General features: G+C 33.2%; 1 protein-coding gene across 8 annotated transcripts in view; it reads right to left on the bottom strand.

Annotated features, from left to right (window-relative positions):
- LOC118200249 (formin-binding protein 1 homolog) overlaps positions 1-18,637 on the bottom strand; it is a 167,873-nt gene that overhangs the window by 53,620 nt on the left and 95,616 nt on the right. For 6 of the 8 annotated variants that reach the window (XM_035372190.2, XM_035372196.2, XM_035372195.2 and 3 more), the window contains exon 3: positions 14,705-14,755. The exons of the other annotated variants lie outside the window; for them this stretch is intronic. In XM_035372190.2, coding sequence (XP_035228081.2) covers positions 14,705-14,755 — 51 coding nt within the window. The remainder of the gene's footprint in view (positions 1-14,704; positions 14,756-18,637) is intronic. 8 annotated transcript variants of the gene reach the window in all.

The following is an 18,637-nucleotide window of genomic DNA, read 5'->3' as shown; positions in this document are numbered from 1 at the left end:
TGACATGGAGAAGCTGCGAGCTCTATTACAGCTGCTGCTGATAAATTTCAGCCAGAGTTCCTACAATATATTACTAATGAGGGGTTTCTTCCTCAGCAAGTATTTAATTGTGATGAAATAGGTCTTTTTGGAAGAAAATGCCTACGAGGACCTACATCTCAGAAGAGAAGAAATCTTTGCCTGGCCACAAGCTAATGAAAAATGGGCTTGTCCTCTTGTTTTGCACCAATGCAAGTGGAGATTGTAAAATCAAGCCCTTGCTCATCTACCACTGAGGAAGTCCACGAGTTTTCAAGAGGGGGAAGGTACAGAAAAACCAACTGAATGTGATGTGGCTGGCCAAAAGTAAAGCCTGGGTAACATGGCAATTTTTCATCGAGTGGGTCAATGAAGTTTTTGGTCCCTCAGTGAAGAAATACCTTCAGAAAAATAAGTTGCCACTCAAGGTTTTGCTCGTCCTTGATAATGCATTCCTGACTTAGGTTTCAATTCTCAATCTGCGGACAACAGAGTGCAGCTAGTCAAAGAAATTGTATCTCTAGGGAAAAGTATGGGTCTGAATGTGAATAGTGCTGATCTGGATGAGTTAGTGGAAGAGCATAGTAAAGAACTTACAATGGATGAACTTAGAGAACTTCACTAGGAGCAGCAACAAGAAGTCATATAAGAGGCTTTTTCGTTAGAGGTGGAGGGAATAGGAGATGAAGCCCTCTCTTCCAGTATGATTAAAGAAGTTCTGGCAAAGTGGGAAGAAGTGAGAACTTTCTTTGAAAAAAATCGCCATAACAAAGCAGTGTGTGGGCGCACCATGAACTTGTGTAATAACAATGTAGTGTCGAATTTTAGAGGCATTTTGAAAAGGAAACAGAAACAAGTGCTATTAGATAAGTTTTTGATAAAGCAACTTGCAACTAAAAGAAAGATAAGGGAGTAACAAGAAAAAAGAGCCTTCCTGAATCAGAGGGGGGCTCTCTATCACCACAGTAACCCGTTTCGTCTTCCCCGCATCCTTATCGCCAGTCAGGACTCTTCATAACGGTAAACTACGGTTACATTATTTACCAGTCATATTTATTAGAATAATTGATTTTTATGTTGATATTTTTGGGGATGCAGAACGGATAACTGGATTTCCATTATTTTCAATGGGGAAGTTTATTTCCAGATATGAGAAATTCACTTTACAAGGTTAATGCTTGGAAGGAATTATACTCGTATCTTGAGATTCCACTGTAGTTAAATCACAATTTAAAGGGTAAAAAAATACTGCATCTGGGGTCAAAAATTAAGTCTCAAAATTAGAAAACTAAAAGGAAACAAAGAAAAAAATTATGCTATCCATGAGAAAAGCTACTAATGATTATTTAAACACGGTTTTGACTCCATTTACATCAAAATTTAGATCACTGAAATTTTCAAAATAAAAGAAAGGGCACAAATTGTAAGCAAAAATATGATGAAACCATATGCAACTCCAAGTTTCCAGTAAATACGAATTACTTGAAAATATTATATTTTATGAAAATTAATGTGTTCAGTAATGTTTAAGGTGTTAAGTTATGACATTAAAGCAAAAACGCTTAAAGAAAAGAAATGCATAGATTAGATGTCAAGCTGCTTTTTTTTTTTTTTTTTTTTTAAATAATAACTTACAGCATATTTTTAAAACTGCTTTTCATTCTTAATGGTGAAATTCAATTTAGAGCTGATTATTAACTATGCACATTCCAAATGAAACATTAATTCTTTCTATTAGAAAGAAAATGAAGTACTACTTTTTAAAGAAAAACAGTCACTAAAAACGAAATTAAAATCAATGAGACTTAGTTTTTTTAAACACCCTGACTCTTAATCATCTATCTATGAGTTTCTCAGTTTAACTGCAATTTTCAATCTGTGCTAAATGTAATTTATATTTTTTCACTTAGCTTTATATTCCCCTTTTATTCCTGAATATTTAAACTTTAGCTCTTTAGGTACTCTTCTGTTATCGGGATCAGATTCAGAAATGTATGGATGTGTAAAGAACAACTGCAATCAAAAGTTACGGACGCCTTTCAAATTACTGAAATGAACTACAAGTTCTCCAGATGAATGAAACAAATATTTATTCAGTTAAAATGCAGCCTTAAATTACCATTGTTAACATAAACAATATCAAAATAAGCTGATAACATTGCATTCTAAACATTACGTAAAAACAAAAGCATATTTTTTAAAACAATAATGATTGTTGCCATTCAACAAAAAAGGAAAGTAATAACAAAAACATAAGTTGAAAATCATAGGTGAAGTAGTAGTTAAGTTTAAATAACGATATTAATTATTGTACAATCTTTAACATACTCCCACCTTGTAAAGTGAAATTTACAAACTGAACTTTGCAATTCAAATTGTAAACAATGTTCACAAATCCATTCGATGAGGAATTCTTATGTTTCTTCCTGATCTACTTTTGGAAGGGTGTCTCACTTTAATGATATCAGTGTTGTGAACGGAAGAGTCGGGAACAGTTCTGACAGATATGTCACCTTTTCTAGAAGCCTTCAAGACATCAACATCAGTTTTTGCTGACACTTCTAATGGATAGAGTCTTTGAAAAGGACATATTCTCTCATCCTTGTAGCTTCTTACTCTCGCAACTCTCAGAACTTCATCTGTTCCACGATAAATCTCTAAAATTATTCCAAGTGGACAATTGATGCATCGGACGTGATCATGCCCAATTAGAGCAATATCTCCATCATTAAAACATCATGTCTCCTGACTCCCTTGTGGACTAAAAGAGCAAGATACTCATTTCTAAATCTTTGTCTAAGATTTTCACATAACTTCTGTAAGTACTTTATATGTTTTATCAAGGAAGATCTGTCTATGTTGTCAAGATCTGGAGTCTCACTGTTGCTGCCTCTATGGATAAACATTCCTGGTGTCACTGGTACCAATTCACATGGATCATCTTGTATGTAGGTCAGCGGTCTAGCATTTATTACTGATTCACAGTCACACAGGATCATGTTGAGCTCTTAATAATATACGGTGGATTTTCCTAACACTCCACGCATCCTTGAGCATTCTTACCATCCACTCCCACCACCCACCTCACCATGCGGCTTGGGTGGAATAAATTTCCAAGTGATTTTCTGAGCTGTTGAGTACACAACCATCTTGTCCCAGTATAAGGCTTCTAACGCACTGTTCATTCCTATAAAGTTTGAGCCATTATCCCAGTAAAGAACTGAAATTCTGCCTCTTCTCGCAGTAAATCGTCTTAAGGCTTGAATGTAAGCATCTGTAGTGAGTGACCGGACTAATTCGAAATAGACCGCTCGGTATACAGCGCAAGTGAATAATACAATCCAAGCTTTACCTTCTGACTTTAGGTAGAGAGGACCAACATAATGCACACCAGATACCTCAAAAACTCTTGTCTGAGTAACTCTATCTCTACGTAGCGGAGCGAAAGGAACTTCCAAGGGTTTAGATTTGTAGCGCTTGCATGTTACACATTTAGAAAGAACTTAATTTACTAACTTTTTAGCTTTTAGAATCCAAAACCTCTCCCTAAGCCTGGCAAGTAAGATTAAAGGACCTGCATGCATTGTTTTTTCATGCTCTTCATGGAATAACTTGAGGATGACATCACAAGCAGGTAAGAGAACTGGGTATCTGAAATCATCGATTTAAGGACTGTTCACAAGTTTGGTTCTTATTCTCAGGAGCCTTCTTTATCTCTAAAGGCTTGCATTTTCATAAGAAACTTCTCGTTTTGAAAAGTCCTTAACTGTATGAACTTAAAAAAGAGAACTGCTTTTTTAAATTCTTCAAAACTCAAGTTACCTTTTAACTTTTTTCATGTGAAATGTTATGGAGAAAATGCAGAATCCATCCTGCTACTCTGATATTTCTACTATAGATGGAAAAATAATTGCTCCAAATTTCTGTTATTTGAATATTTACCAAAGAAGACACAATTTCTTTTCTTTTCTCTTTAAGTACTTCTTCTTCATCGACAGCTAGTTCCGTTTCAGTACCTGGCCATTCACGAGGTGGAAGATACAATCAGTTGGCACCTTCCCACCATTTTGAATTCCATAACTGCTGCGCTGAACAACCCCTACTGGGCAGATCTGCAGGGTTTAAAAATCCGGGAACATGTCTCCATGCTTGAAGAGGTGTCAGATTCCTAATTTCCGTAACACGGTTCTGAACAAATACATCCCACAAGTCTTCTCTTTTTAGCCAAGCTAATACTATTGTAGAGTCAGTCCAGAAATAAACATTGTCTTTGAGACTCTTTTAGTATCTCTGAGGAAAGACAAGTAGAAATGGTAGAACCAAGAAGTTCCAACCTAGCAATTGTTGTTTCTTTTTTCCCACAAGAAGCAATTCTAATTTTACTCTGGACCAGTTGTACATGAGCAGTGCTTCCTCTAGCAACTCGCAGAAAGACTACAGTCAAATAAGCAATTTTACTCGCATCACTGAAATAATGTAATGAAATGTGCTCGAGTCCTTCATCAGAGTGGAACCATCTTGTCACCTTAATATGTTGCAAATATTTAAGCTCATTTAGCTATTTTAAAAAATCTTGATGCGTTTTTGTATCAACTTCTTCATTCCAACTAATTTTTAATTTCCACAAGTTTTGTAGCCAGAGTTTTGGGCGCAGTGTCAAAGAACCAGTTATGCTGAGAGGATCAAAAACTTTTTGCAAAACAGTTAAATATTTTTTTTTTTTTTTTTTTTGGTGATTACTACATTCGTTATTTCTTTCACATCAGGGATGTTTATGGAAAGAATATCACAATGTATGTCCCACATCATTCTTAGAACGTTTGTTGGACTTGCTATACATTCAGATGTGTTTGTGTACTCCCACCCTCGTAAATCAAATTTTCTTTCAGTCATAATTTCAGTCGCAACTTCAATAAATTGCTTCAGGTCTGATTCAGTTTTGACACTAGTCAAGCAATTATCCACATAAAAGCTGACCATCAGTTGTCGGATAATATCTTGAGAATATTTTCCATTCCCTTGCTCGGCTTCATCTAGTTTCCTTTCTAAACGGTATCGAATAGTTGATCCAAGCAAGAATGGACTACAAGAAACACCAAAAATAACTCTGTGATGACGATAATATTTGAGATCATCTTCATCCTACCACAGAAATCGGAGGAAATCTCTATCTTTTTATAGAGGCTTATTTACAAGGACGCTTTGCGTATATCAGCTGTCATGCCAAATTTATAGAAGCGAAACCTTGTTAATATGAAAGGAATTAATTCTAACAAATTCAGTCCCTTCCCAACAAAATCATTGAGAATAGGAGTTCCCTTTTCTTTAGAAGAAGCATTAAACACAGTCTAATTTTAGTCGTACTGTTCGCTTTCACCACATGTTGATGGGGCAACTAGCGACAAGATGACTTAATTTATTCATTAGGAACCTCTTCAATGATACCTTTTTGCTCCCATTCTTCGAACACTTCTCCATACTTTTCATATAAATTCTCAATTTTAACCTTACGAGTGGTCAATAGTAACCCTTTTAGTGCCAGATTAAAATTGTCTGGTAGAGGTAAATGAACCCCAAGCCATGGTAAACTAATAAGAAATTGTTGATCTTTATCAGCTTTGACAGTCCTTAAAAAATTTTCCATAGATGCCTTATAAAGTTCTTTAGTTCTTTGTTCTAAAGGATCTCGTACCCTTAAAGAATTCAATTTCCACATTTCTTTCACAGAAAAGGAAATTACGACTATAGAACTGGTTGAAGATATCTCTTTATCAGATAATTTTCCTGATAAGGTCCAACCAAGTAAAGTTTCCATTGCAACAAGTCTACAAGTCAATATTTTATGCTGACCTGTCATAAGTTTTCCTATCATGTCAGCTCCAAGGCATACTTGAACAGGTTGTGACTCTTTACCCATGTCTGACAATGCTATCTTCATTTCTTGACGCTCTTTTATCCATGGACGTGAACTAACAAGTGTAATATTATCACATATAGTGGGCTGGTCTAAAGTTACATGCAATGTTACACATGTTACAAGTTACATTATTTTGTGGATTCCTTAGTCTGATTCTATAACACGTGTGTTCCCATTTTTCAGAATCAGTTCCTCCAAATAAAGAATGTATAAGAGTTTCTTTTCTTACTAGACTATATCCCATTTCTTCTGCTAGATTTTTTAATATACAGTACAAAGTCCATAATCTGGACTCGTCGGGACTTTGGTGATTCCGAATTAGGTTTTTTTCCGGATTATAAATCATCAATTTAAATCTGGTAAGATGGCAAGCAGAAATTATACAATTAAAAATATGAAACCGTAATTTATGAAATAAAGAACAATTATGATTTAAAGGGTATCAAAATTTAACCCCCCCAAAAAAACCTTAATATTTATTTGCTTACTTTAATTAAACATTTCTATCAATGCAAGTTGTTTAAGTTGCTTCATTTTTTGTGCTAATACTTTCTCTTTAATTCTATAAACACACATAATTTCTTGTTCAGTTACAAAGTTCCACTGTTCAAGTCCTGTAATTGCTGTGTTGAGAATACCGACTAACTTGTCAATCGAAATTTTTTGTTTTCAATAACCTCTCTGTCACTTTCTTCACTATCGGAAGCATGAGGGTAAACGCTTTACACACATGTGTAAACGCATTACTCACATGCGTAAGTTTCTATCTTTGAGGTCCGGATTATAGATCATTCCTGATAATGGACGTCCAGATTATGGACTTTGTACTGTATATGTTTTGGGGGACTCTGAATTTAGGATTGCTCTAATAAGTACTTCTTTATTATCTGACATTTTTTTATTTTATTTTCATAGTTTGAAGGAATACCTTTGGGCCATAAGTGATGTTAGACATGCTAATTTCCGAACTTGCACATTTTTCATCATTCTTGTCCGATCTCTTGTTTCGAGCATCTAGAGTATCACATATAAGTGGCACATGTTTTTTACCACATCCTACACATTTCAGAAACACTCTGCACTTACGAACTGGATGTCCAGTTGTCAGGCAAGCGAAGCAGCATTGTTTATCTCTTAAAATATTCTGCTTCTCAGCTAAACTTATCTTTTGAGAAGAATAACAGTCTGAGCTTGCATGCTTCCCTGAACAAAAAATACATGCTTTCTTCACATCCTTTGAAGCTGTAGAGAGTAAAATGGCAGCTGTAGGTATGCTCCCTGTAGTTAAATGCCCTCCTCTTTTCTTAAAAGATTGACAATTTTCACTTGAATATAAACCAAAACCTGACATAGCCAAATTTATTCTTTCTTCCCCTTCAGTTTCAGCCTTAAGGAAGGACATCAAATTAGTCAACCGTTCCTTAGCATCAGTTGAAATTGTGGAAGAAGCACTTCCGCCTCATGCTTTTAGGAACTCTTCTTAAAACAAGATTCAACCATAGGATAAAGTATCAAAGCACATTTATTAGTACTCACTCTCAATATCTCTAGTGCTCTAAGATATGTTTCGAGTTTATCATACAGAGATGTCATTGAAATTTTTTCATGTTTTTGAACCGAAATTATCAATTTTAACAACTCTCTAACATAAACCTCCACTAAAAGTTCATCTCTTCCAAACCGAGTTTTGAGACTATCAACTGCTTTGGTGTAATTGGCTCCTGCAGGCGGAAAGTTTTCTACAACTTCTCGTGCACTGGATCCACTTATAGTAGCTTGAATAAGGTACTGAAATTTAATTTCAGGTACAATTTCTTCATCATTATGAGTCTTTTGGAACTGACTCCAAAAGGGTAGCCAGTCCTTAATGTCACCACTAAACTGTTTTAATTTCGGTACATTCAATTTCTTTTTAGATCCGGTGAAGATAACAGAATTTTGAGACTCACCTGCTGTTGGCAGTTTCACATGAATTCACACCAATTCCATTTTGTGTTGTCTAATCTTTTCCCGTTCTTCGTATTGTAAGCACGATTGTAAATTATTTAATTGTTATTAAACAAAATATCTATTGAGAAAATGGCAACAGCTAATTTCTGGATGTTGTTCTATTTATAATTTAAAAAAAAATACACATTGAGATGATGTACGCTTGAAATGTTTAATGGTACGATGCAGTAAGTATGTTTGTTATGTTATGTGTAGGTTATTAGCTTTAAATAAATGTTTGTCTTTTACAACCATTTTACGAGTGATTAATTAAACTACAAAAGGAAGTTAACAGTATTCTATTTGTTTTAGCTTTTCTTCATGTTCTATTTGTTTAATTTATAATTTTAAAAAAATACACATTGAGATGATGTACGCTTGAAATATTTAATGGTACGATGCAGTAAGTACGTTTGTTATGTTATGTACGTTTACGAATACGCTACGTGTAGGTTATTAAGATTTATCTTTAAATAAATGTTTGTCTTTTACAACCATTTTACGAGTGATTAATTTAACTAAAAAAGGAAGTTAACATAAATCAGAAGTGGGATTATTCTGAAACCTAAGCCTAAAGCTACAAGAATTTGCTATACATACATAAATTGAAAAAAATTTGAATTTCAAGGTAGTGCATTAATTGATGTAACATATTTATTATAGGATTTAATTTTGTTATTTTTTTATCATTTTGGAAAGAGGGTTTTTTTTTTCCCCCATTTCTTTAAATTTTGAAATATATTTAGAACGTCAAACAAACTTATAAAATACCAATAATTGTGTTCTACTAAGTTGTCTAATTGGAAGTTAATAATAATAGCATATATATATAATTTGCATTTTAATGAGTACGAAAATGTCTATTTTCGGTAAGGCAAAGAAATGCGATTTAAGAATATTAGCTGAAGAATTAGGAGAAGATGTAAATGAGAGTCATAAAATGAGCGATTTGAAAAAGATAATTTTGGCTAGCAAAGAGTACGATGAAGAATGTGCCAAAGAATTGTTAAACATTATAATAAATGAAAGAAAAGAAAAAGAAGAAATTGAAGAATGAAAACGTCAAGATTAAGAACGTAGGCGAAAAGAAGAAATTGAAGAACGAAAACGTCAAGATGAAGAACGTAGATGAAAAGAAGAATATGAGGAACGAAAAAGAAAATATGAAATGGAATTTGAACTTCGAAAACTATGTACTGAAGCAGAAAGTAGATCTACAAATTCTGGCCCCAATGAAAATGCTAGTGGTACGCACATGAATCCAAAGTTAGAGCTTCATTCTATAAGTTCTATATTCTATAAGTTTGCATCGTTTGATGCAAAAAGTTCCTATAAGTTTAAGCCAAGTTAAAATTGGCTTGGATCTCGACGTTGATCACCAACAAGAGTAATTGTGTCTTCTGAAAGAATACAGAGATTGCTTTGCACTAAATATTTCAGAAATAGGGTGCACAGATCTCCTAAAAATGGACATTAAAGAAATCGAAGGTTCAAAGCCAGTATGTATGAAGCCTTATAAAACAAATGCCTTTGAAAGAGCTGCGATCAAAGAAATAGTTCAAGAATGGAAAGAAAATGGAATTGTAACAGAAACGCGATCCCCATATGCTAGTCCTGTCATACTGGTAAAGAAAAAGACCGGTGAATACAGATTAGTTGTTGATTACAGACCTCTCAATAGTCAAACTATAAAGGATAAATTTCCCCTGCCTAAAATAGATGATTTATAAGAACAATTGCATGAGTGTAGACTGTTTACAATGCTAGATTTAGCACACGGATATTTACAGATTCCATTAACTGAAAGTGCAAAATTGAAAACTGCTTTCGTAACACCGGATGAAAGTGGACAATTTGAAAGAATGATTTTTGGCTTGACTAACGCTCCTGTGGAATTTCAATGATTGATGTATCATGCATTATTCTCATTATGTAATAAAGAAGTGCTATCTTGACGATATACTTGTTCCAGCAAGGACTTGGGAAGAAATGATTCAGAAATTAATTAAAGTATTCAAAGCACTACGTGCAGCTAAACTAACCCTGAAGTTACCGAAATGCGAATTTGCCAAACAAGAAATAGAATATTTAGGCTTTATAATCAATAAAAATGGAATAAAGCTGGGATCAAGAAAAGTTGAAGTAATATCAAAATTCCCAGAACCTAAAAACCTTCATGAAGTTCGACGATTTCATGGTTTAACAAATTTTTTAGAAGGTTTATTCCAAATTATGCCATTAAAGCTGGACCACCATTGACTCAACTAACTAAGAAAAATCAAACATTCAGATGGGAAGAAAGTCAGCGGAATTCTTTTACAATGCTGAAAAATGAACTGACGAATCAACCAATTTTAGCTTTGTACAACCCTAAAGCTCAAACAGAAGTCCATACTGATGCATGCTCAGAGGGTATTGTTGGCATGTTAATTCAACTCAGAAGTGACGGCAAATGGCATCTTGTCTACTGCGTGAGTAAAAAGACAACGGAAGCTGAAAAGAATTATCACTTGAGTAAACTTGAGCTAATGGCAATTATCTAGACTCTAGATAGACTTCGAGAATTCTTACTCGGAATTGAATTTACGGTAGTTACCAACTGTCAAGCATTAGTTTACATGAATGCAAAGAAATCTAGCAATCCCCCAAATTGCTCGTTGGAGTATCCTTATTCAAGAATATAATTTTGAAATACGCCACAAACCAGGAATTAAAATGTCTCATATCGATGCAATCAGTAGAGCTCCTGTTATTAATTCATCAGACACCATGCATTCTTTGATAGAAGATAATTTAGAAGTTTGTCTTATCAGGTTCAATGTTCCGCCTTACTTGCTTGGGGAACATTCAAGAACCTGACTCGGAACAGGGAGCTTACTAAAACTATGTTCAATAAATGTGGGAAGTAGACAAGATACACAGGAAGGGTATACGAAACCCTTTATTTTTCACTCTTTACAATAATTTCCGGACTTCGGAATACAGAGACCAACCACTTGTGATCTGAACGTAAGAATATAAAAATATTAACTTAACTTTGGAATAATAAACAAGGGACTATGTGGAAGATTGGCCGTAAATTAACAGGAAGCCGTATGTAGTACAGAGAACTGTTAACACTACAACACGTTTAAAATTATTAAGAGGATTAAACCTCTGGCCTGGAAGGCAACCAGCAACCGAGTAAAACTGCTAAGGCAAGCGGCCTGCTTCTACTAACTCCTTCCTCTCTCTTGCTTGGCAAAAAGCCACAACTTAAGTACTTGGCGTTCGTCAGACAAATTTGCATAAATAAGTTAAAGCTTTTAATTCTGGCCGGAAGTAGAAAATAAGAAGTGATAGTAAAGATTTAAAATAAAATAAACGTTAGTAAAACTTAAGATCCTTTCAGTCTGACCTTAAATTTAGACGAACAAATTCTTATGATACAGCATGCAGATGAAAAGTTAAGAGAATCAATAACAATTTTGAAGAAAGACCCAAGTGAAAGAACCAAAGAAGAAAATCAAAATGTGGAGAATTATATTTTGAAAAGGAATAGACTGTTCCATATTGCGGAGGACGGAGAAAAGAAGAAGTTATTATATGTCGTACCTACAAGCATGAGAAAAAGCATAGCTGTGAAGTTTCATAATCTTATGGGACATTTTGCTGTTGATAGGACTGTCTCAAAAACCAAAGATCTGTACTGGTTTCCTGCTATGAAGAGATATGTTCGTCGACATATATCAATGTTTTTCGAATGCCTCATCAACAAAGTTCCCGGTGGAAAAAGACAGGGTTTTCTGCATCCTATACCCCCAGGCTGCAGACCTATTGCAACAATACACATTGATCATCTTGGACCTTTCATCACAAGTTCTAAAAGAAACAAGGAATTGTTAGTCTTCATTGATAATATGACGAGATTTGTTCGATTGTATGCTGTGAAAAAACACATCTTAGAAGAACGTACTGAAATCATTAATGAGTTTCACAGAAGAATTTGGATTACCAGATCATATAATATCAGATCGAAGTTCTTGTTTTACTTCAAAGGAATTTGAAAATTTTTGCAAGGAAAAGGGAATTCTTCATACATTAAATTCAACCTCCCACCCACAAGGGAATGGTATGGTCGAGAGATCGAACAGAACAATTTTATCACCGATAGTAACATCAATGAAAAGTAAAGATCAAAAGGATTGGGACAAAAGAATTAAAGAAGTTGAGAGAAACTTGAATAACACAATTAATAAAACTATTGGGAAAAGACCATTTGAAATACTTCATGGATATGTACCACGATTTCAAGATGGAGTTTTGAGATTACTTGCTGATGAAGAAGCAGAAGTTTGGAAGGAACCGGAAAAACTACAAAAACAAGCTAGAGAAAAGATTGTTAGAGAACAAGGGGAAATGAAAGCTTATTATGACAAGAAGAAATCAGGATCTCTATCATTTGAGCAAGGAGAAATAAAGAAATTCAAAATCTACACCAGGAGAACCAACCAAAACTCAAGTATCGTGGTCCAATGGTTGTGAGAGAAGTACTTCTGGGCGACACTTATAGAATATCACAACTAGAAGAAGCCTGTGATGGTCGCTTTTATGCATCAACTGCTCATGTAAGTCAACAAAAATCTTGGAAAAATGCAGAAGCAAATGATGATGATGACAATGACGATGTTGACGATAATGACGAAGATGATGATGAACTTAAAAGGCCCAAGCGAACAGTGCGCAAACCATTGCATTATAGAGACTTTGTATAGGACGTATAGAATTTTTTTTTAAATTATATTTCATTTTTTTCCCTACCTATTATTATATTTTTGTTGATGTTTATTTGTCGTTTTAATGTATGACAAGATCTGGTTCAATTGAGGACAATTGAAAAGTCAAATGTAAAGGATGGTCAAATGTAAGCACGATTGTAAATTATTTAATTGTTATTAGACAAAATATCTATTGAGAAAATGGCAACAGCTAATTTTTGGATGTCGTTCTATTTATAATTTAAAAAAAAAATACACATTGAGATGATGTACGCTTGAAATGTTTAATGGTACGATGCAGTAAGTATGTTTGTTATGTTATGTGTAGGTTATTAGCTTTAAATAAATGTTTGTCTTTTACAACCATTTTACGAGTGATTAATTAAACTACAAAAGGAAGTTAACAGTATTCTATTTGTTTTAGCTTTTCTTCATGTTCTATTTGTTTAATTTATAATTTTAAAAAAATACACATTGAGATGACGTACGCTTGAAATGTTTAATGGTACGATGCAGTAAGTATGTTTGTTATGTTATGTACGTTTACGAATACGTTACGTGTAGGTTATTAAGATTTATCTTTAAATAAATAATTGTCTTTTAGAACCATTTTACGAGTGATTAATTTAACTAAAAAAGGAAGTTAACATAAATCAGAAGTGGGATTATTCTGAAACCTAAGCCTAAAGCTACAAGAATTTGCTATACATACATAAATTGAAAAAAATTTGAATTTCAAGGTAGTGCATTAATTGATGTAACATATTTATTATAGGATTTAATTTTGTTATTTTTTTATCATTTTGGAAAGAGGGTTTTTTTTTTCCCCCATTTCTTTAAATTTTGAAATATATTTAGAACGTCAAACAAACTTATAAAATACCAATAATTGTGTTCTACTAAGTTGTCTAATTGGAAGTTAATAATAATAGCATATATATATAATTTGCATTTTAATGAGTACGAAAATGTCTATTTTCGGTAAGGCAAAGAAATGCGATTTAAGAATATTAGCTGAAGAATTAGGAGAAGATGTAAATGAGAGTCATAAAATGAGCGATTTGAAAAAGATAATTTTGGCTAGCAAAGAGTACGATGAAGAATGTGCCAAAGAATTGTTAAACATTATAATAAATGAAAGAAAAGAAAAAGAAGAAATTGAAGAATGAAAACGTCAAGATTAAGAACGTAGGCGAAAAGAAGAAATTGAAGAACGAAAACGTCAAGATGAAGAACGTAGATGAAAAGAAGAATATGAGGAACGAAAAAGAAAATATGAAATGGAATTTGAACTTCGAAAACTATGTACTGAAGCAGAAAGTAGATCTACAAATTCTGGCCCCAATGAAAATGCTAGTGGTACGCACATGAATCCAAAGTTAGAGCTTCATTCTATAAGTTCTATATTCTATAAGTTTGCATCGTTTGATGCAAAAAGTTCCTATAAGTTTAAGCCAAGTTAAAATTGGCTTGGATCTCGACGTTGATCACCAACAAGAGTAATTGTGTCTTCTGAAAGAATACAGAGATTGCTTTGCACTAAATATTTCAGAAATAGGGTGCACAGATCTCCTAAAAATGGACATTAAAGAAATCGAAGGTTCAAAGCCAGTATGTATGAAGCCTTATAAAACAAATGCCTTTGAAAGAGCTGCGATCAAAGAAATAGTTCAAGAATGGAAAGAAAATGGAATTGTAACAGAAATTGCCATGGCAATTTCCGAACATTCTGTGAATCTAGGAAGTAAGAAAATTATGATTCAAAATGTATTACATTGAATGGTTAAGTACAGCAAGAGTCAGGGAAGAAGAAAAACTGAATTGTGCTTTCATGCATTTATAAAAAATTATCAAAATTATTCTGACATTTATTTCTAAAACTAACCTTCACAAAAAGGAAAAGTTAAAGTCAGGTAATAAGCATAAAATTTAAAAATATAAAATATAATACCAAAAGTGCAGATAATTTGAAATGCAAATAAATCTTTTCCTTTAAATAAAAAAGAAAAAATTTTGAACTTACTGTAAATCCTCATCTGATTTTTTCTTAATGTGGTAGTTTTTTGTGAGCTTCCTGCACAAACATTATAAAACAGTTTTAAATATATAAATAAGATTAGAAATAAATTTCATTCAAGATAACTATATATACATCTATGAAATGTAAAAAAAAAAAAAAAAAAAAAAAAAAAAAAAAAAAAAACTTACAATGACCATCTATGAAAGTTACCAGTATTTTTTAAAATGAATGCTGTGAGAGAATGAGAGAAAGTGAAATAATTGAGCATAAAGTTCTCAGCAGCATTCATGTAATTTATGTTATTCTTTCATTAGGGAGCATTGCTAGTCTGGTGGCATCACTAGCGTTGCCACCTCTTGGCTGTCAAAATCCAGGGGAGGGGCGGGAAAATCAATTTTCATAACTTTTTATTTTATTTTGAACTTAAATTTTGCATTTGATTGTATGGATTTAAAAATATCTGATCTGGAAATAATAAATTTAAAAAAATGCATTGCAGTCTATTTTAAAATTGAAGTACATTAAGATTTCTGCCTTGACATGTTCTTCCTTTAACAGTTTCTTTCCTCAGTCCCTACATTGAATACTATACTAAAAACACACTCGCAGGCAGAGTTTAATACAGGTATAGACCAAAACGAATAAAACTACTTTCTTCAACATAGCTCCAGCTCTATTTTCAACTGTTGAGAAAAATTTAGCCCACCTTAGATCTTCTCTTACATTTGATTTAACAATGCTGTCTTGAACCTCCCTCAAAATGCATCAGAAAGTTTATTTTCATCAAAAGTGATCTTTAAATCAATGGCCAAGTCTCTCAATGCATCCCACATAATCGGTTTTTTTCATTGAAAGTATGCTCAATTTACTGTACTTTGAGTTTTCGAAATCATAACAATTTTTCAGGTAGTCTAAACATCTCTCAAAGAAAATGTCTGCGTTTTTAAAAAACGTAACCTTGTCCGTTTCATTTAATTTGTTTAAAAGATCTTCGACTGAATTACCAAAAAAAATGTTATTTTTTGGCAGATTTCAAGCATAACATCATACAATTCTGTTAGAAAGTTTCTAGCGTCATAATAGCAAACTAATAGTTTACATTACATCTATGGAACCTTTCCTTCTTTACATAGATGTTCCTTGGCTGCTGTGTGCGTCATGTGATTTTCGATGCTCTCAACCATTTGGTCCATGCGCATTGTAACATTATTTTCCAGAAACTTGATATTCCGGGAGATTGATATTTATTTTAAATTCTTTCCGTGAGCCGGGAGATTTTAATTTTCAGGGCTCAATTCTGGGAGAGGTGGGAACCTTAGGCATCACATACAGCTAAATCCTCAGAATGGATCCCACTGAAACTAGATTTCCCACTCCCAAGCACTGTGAATTCTTTTCAGTGTTACATTATTTTAAAACAATATTTATTCAAGGAAATTATAACATTAAAGTTGCAAGAAAAATTTTATACTAAAAGCTATTTTATTTTGCTTTAGTTTATTGCATTTTTTAGTTATGTTACCACAATTAAACACTGGCATCCAGAACATTACATGAGTTATAGTTTATAACAATTTAAATTTCATTTGGAATAACAAATATTAAAAACTATAAGGAAAAGTGAATTTTTACATTAACATTCATAAGAAATTTTCTTACACATAATCTGAAAATTCAGTGAACTTGCATCTTCCATTATTACATTTTTATGTTTTTCATGCACATATAAAGAGGAAAAATGCAGGAAATGAATTAAACTATGATAAATCATCCCAAATTCAATGTATCTGATGCCAATAATCTAACAGGGTCACCAGTAATGTCGTTTCTGCGCATGTCGATATTTATCATTTGTCAGCTCACTGTGTACCTCAAATGCGTGCCAAAGTCATTTTAAGGTTATTGTGACTTGCTCACTTCTCAATAATTCAATATCAAACTTTTTTTTGCAATTTGGAGTGAAATGGCCAGCCAAATACCAGAAGAGCATATCCGGCTTTGTATGCTTTTTGAGTTTCACAAGGGTAGTAATGCAAAAGTTGTGACTAAAAATATTTGCGATCTTTGTCCATGTGCGTTAGATATTCATTAATGCCAAAGATGGTTTTCCAAGTTCAAATCTGGTAATTTTGATCTCTCTGACTCCTACTCATTAGGAAGATCAACAACAGACAACAAAATGCTAAGGGCAGAAGAGAAAGCAAATTCATGTCAAACAATCGAGGAACTGTCAAACACCCTTAACCAACCTTGGTCAACCATTCAAAAACATTTAAAGCAGATTGAAAAAATAAGCAGAGCAGGTGTTTGGGTTCCTCATAATCTGTCCAAAGAGAAAAAAGCCTTTTTGATCGTTTGATTACTGGAGACAAAAAAAAAAAAAAAAAAAAAAAAAAAAAAAGGTCCTATATGATTATCCACAACACAAAATGCAGTTTTAATCCCAAAAAGGCACTTCTGTGTGTTTGGTGGAGTATTTGCGGAATTGTTCATTTTGAATTGCCAAAACCTATATAAAATGTTAATGCAGACCTTTGTGAACAATTGGATCTAGTGAACGAATTTTTAATCGAAAAATATCCACCAACTATCAACAGAAAAGGCACCATTCTGGAACACAACAATGCAAGACCGCACTGTGCAAGACAAACACTGGACAAAATTAATGAATTGGGTTGGAAGATACTGCCTCACCGACCATACTCGCCCAATATCACAACCTCAGATTTCCATTTATTCTGATCCCTGATTTTCTTAGTGGCAAAAAATTCAAAAATTTGGATGATGTCCAAAATGCCATCTTAAGATATTTTACACCAAAACTATTTGATTTTTATTGGTCCAGGATTGAAAATTAGCACACTAGATGGCAAAAGGTTGTTATAACGAGGGTGATTATATTATTGATTAAAAATAAAAAACTTAGTGATTAAAAATAAAAAAACTTTTTAAAAACTTATCTGTTTAAATTTAATGTAAGAAAGCGACATTACTTTCCAGTCCCCCTATTACATTTTAATGTCCTACCATAAATCAGTTGCAAATAAATTTATTGAAATGTAAAAAAAAAATAGATTAAAAATGAAATAAAATATTGCTTTTTGTTTTAAAATTTCTGTAATACATTTTTATTAATAAATTTTCTTTCAAAATGGCATTAACAATATTAAAAACATCAGTGAAGAAAAGATTCTGTTGGTGAAAAGATCTGAATTAAGACTTTTGAGTTAGCAGGTCTATGGAATAGCAATGTTTGTTTGTGGCAGAAGACTTTAGATAATATGAATGTTAATTCGAACATCATTCCTAGCTTTTTCACTTATTCGTTAGAGGTGTGGGATCTCTCTCTTTACACATATATTTACTTTAATAAGTCCTCAATAATTATGAAAAATCTGGGCACTTTTGGTGAGACAGAAGTTGTCAGCTTCCCTTGTGAGAACTTTCCTGTTTATATGAATCCGAAAGGTAATATAAATATAAAAAATCTGATGTGTACAGCACGACTTCCTTGTATGAAATATTAAATTATACGCAATTTCCCTGCATTTCATTTCAACACAATGAATAAACAATTAAGGAATTTTGAATAAATCTACTTTGTCAATAGTGCATAAACCACAATAGAATAAATGCATACTTTAAAGTTCACTATATTTATTTACCATAGCGACACTTCGGAGCTAGGTTCACTTAACAGCGTTACATCTTATTCATCTTATAATGCAGAGTGCGCAAAAATTATACAGTCAAAAGTCGTTAATTCGGACACCCATAATCCGGACCTCAAAGCTACAAACTTTCTGCGCATGCGCATTTACGGCTGCAAATATGCATGTGCGCATGCGCAAAATACGTTTATGCATGCGCGTTTAATATATAATGGACGGTATAAGCTAAGCTAAAATTATCTAATTCAGTTAATGTTGCAGATTG

Source organism: Stegodyphus dumicola, chromosome 12 (genome assembly GCF_044657685.1).
Source record: "Stegodyphus dumicola isolate Sdum_Otavi_A_Nest chromosome 12, ASM4465768v1".
NCBI classification, from domain to species: domain Eukaryota; kingdom Metazoa; phylum Arthropoda; class Arachnida; order Araneae; family Eresidae; genus Stegodyphus; species Stegodyphus dumicola.
This window is presented reverse-complemented; position numbering and strand designations above follow the sequence as displayed.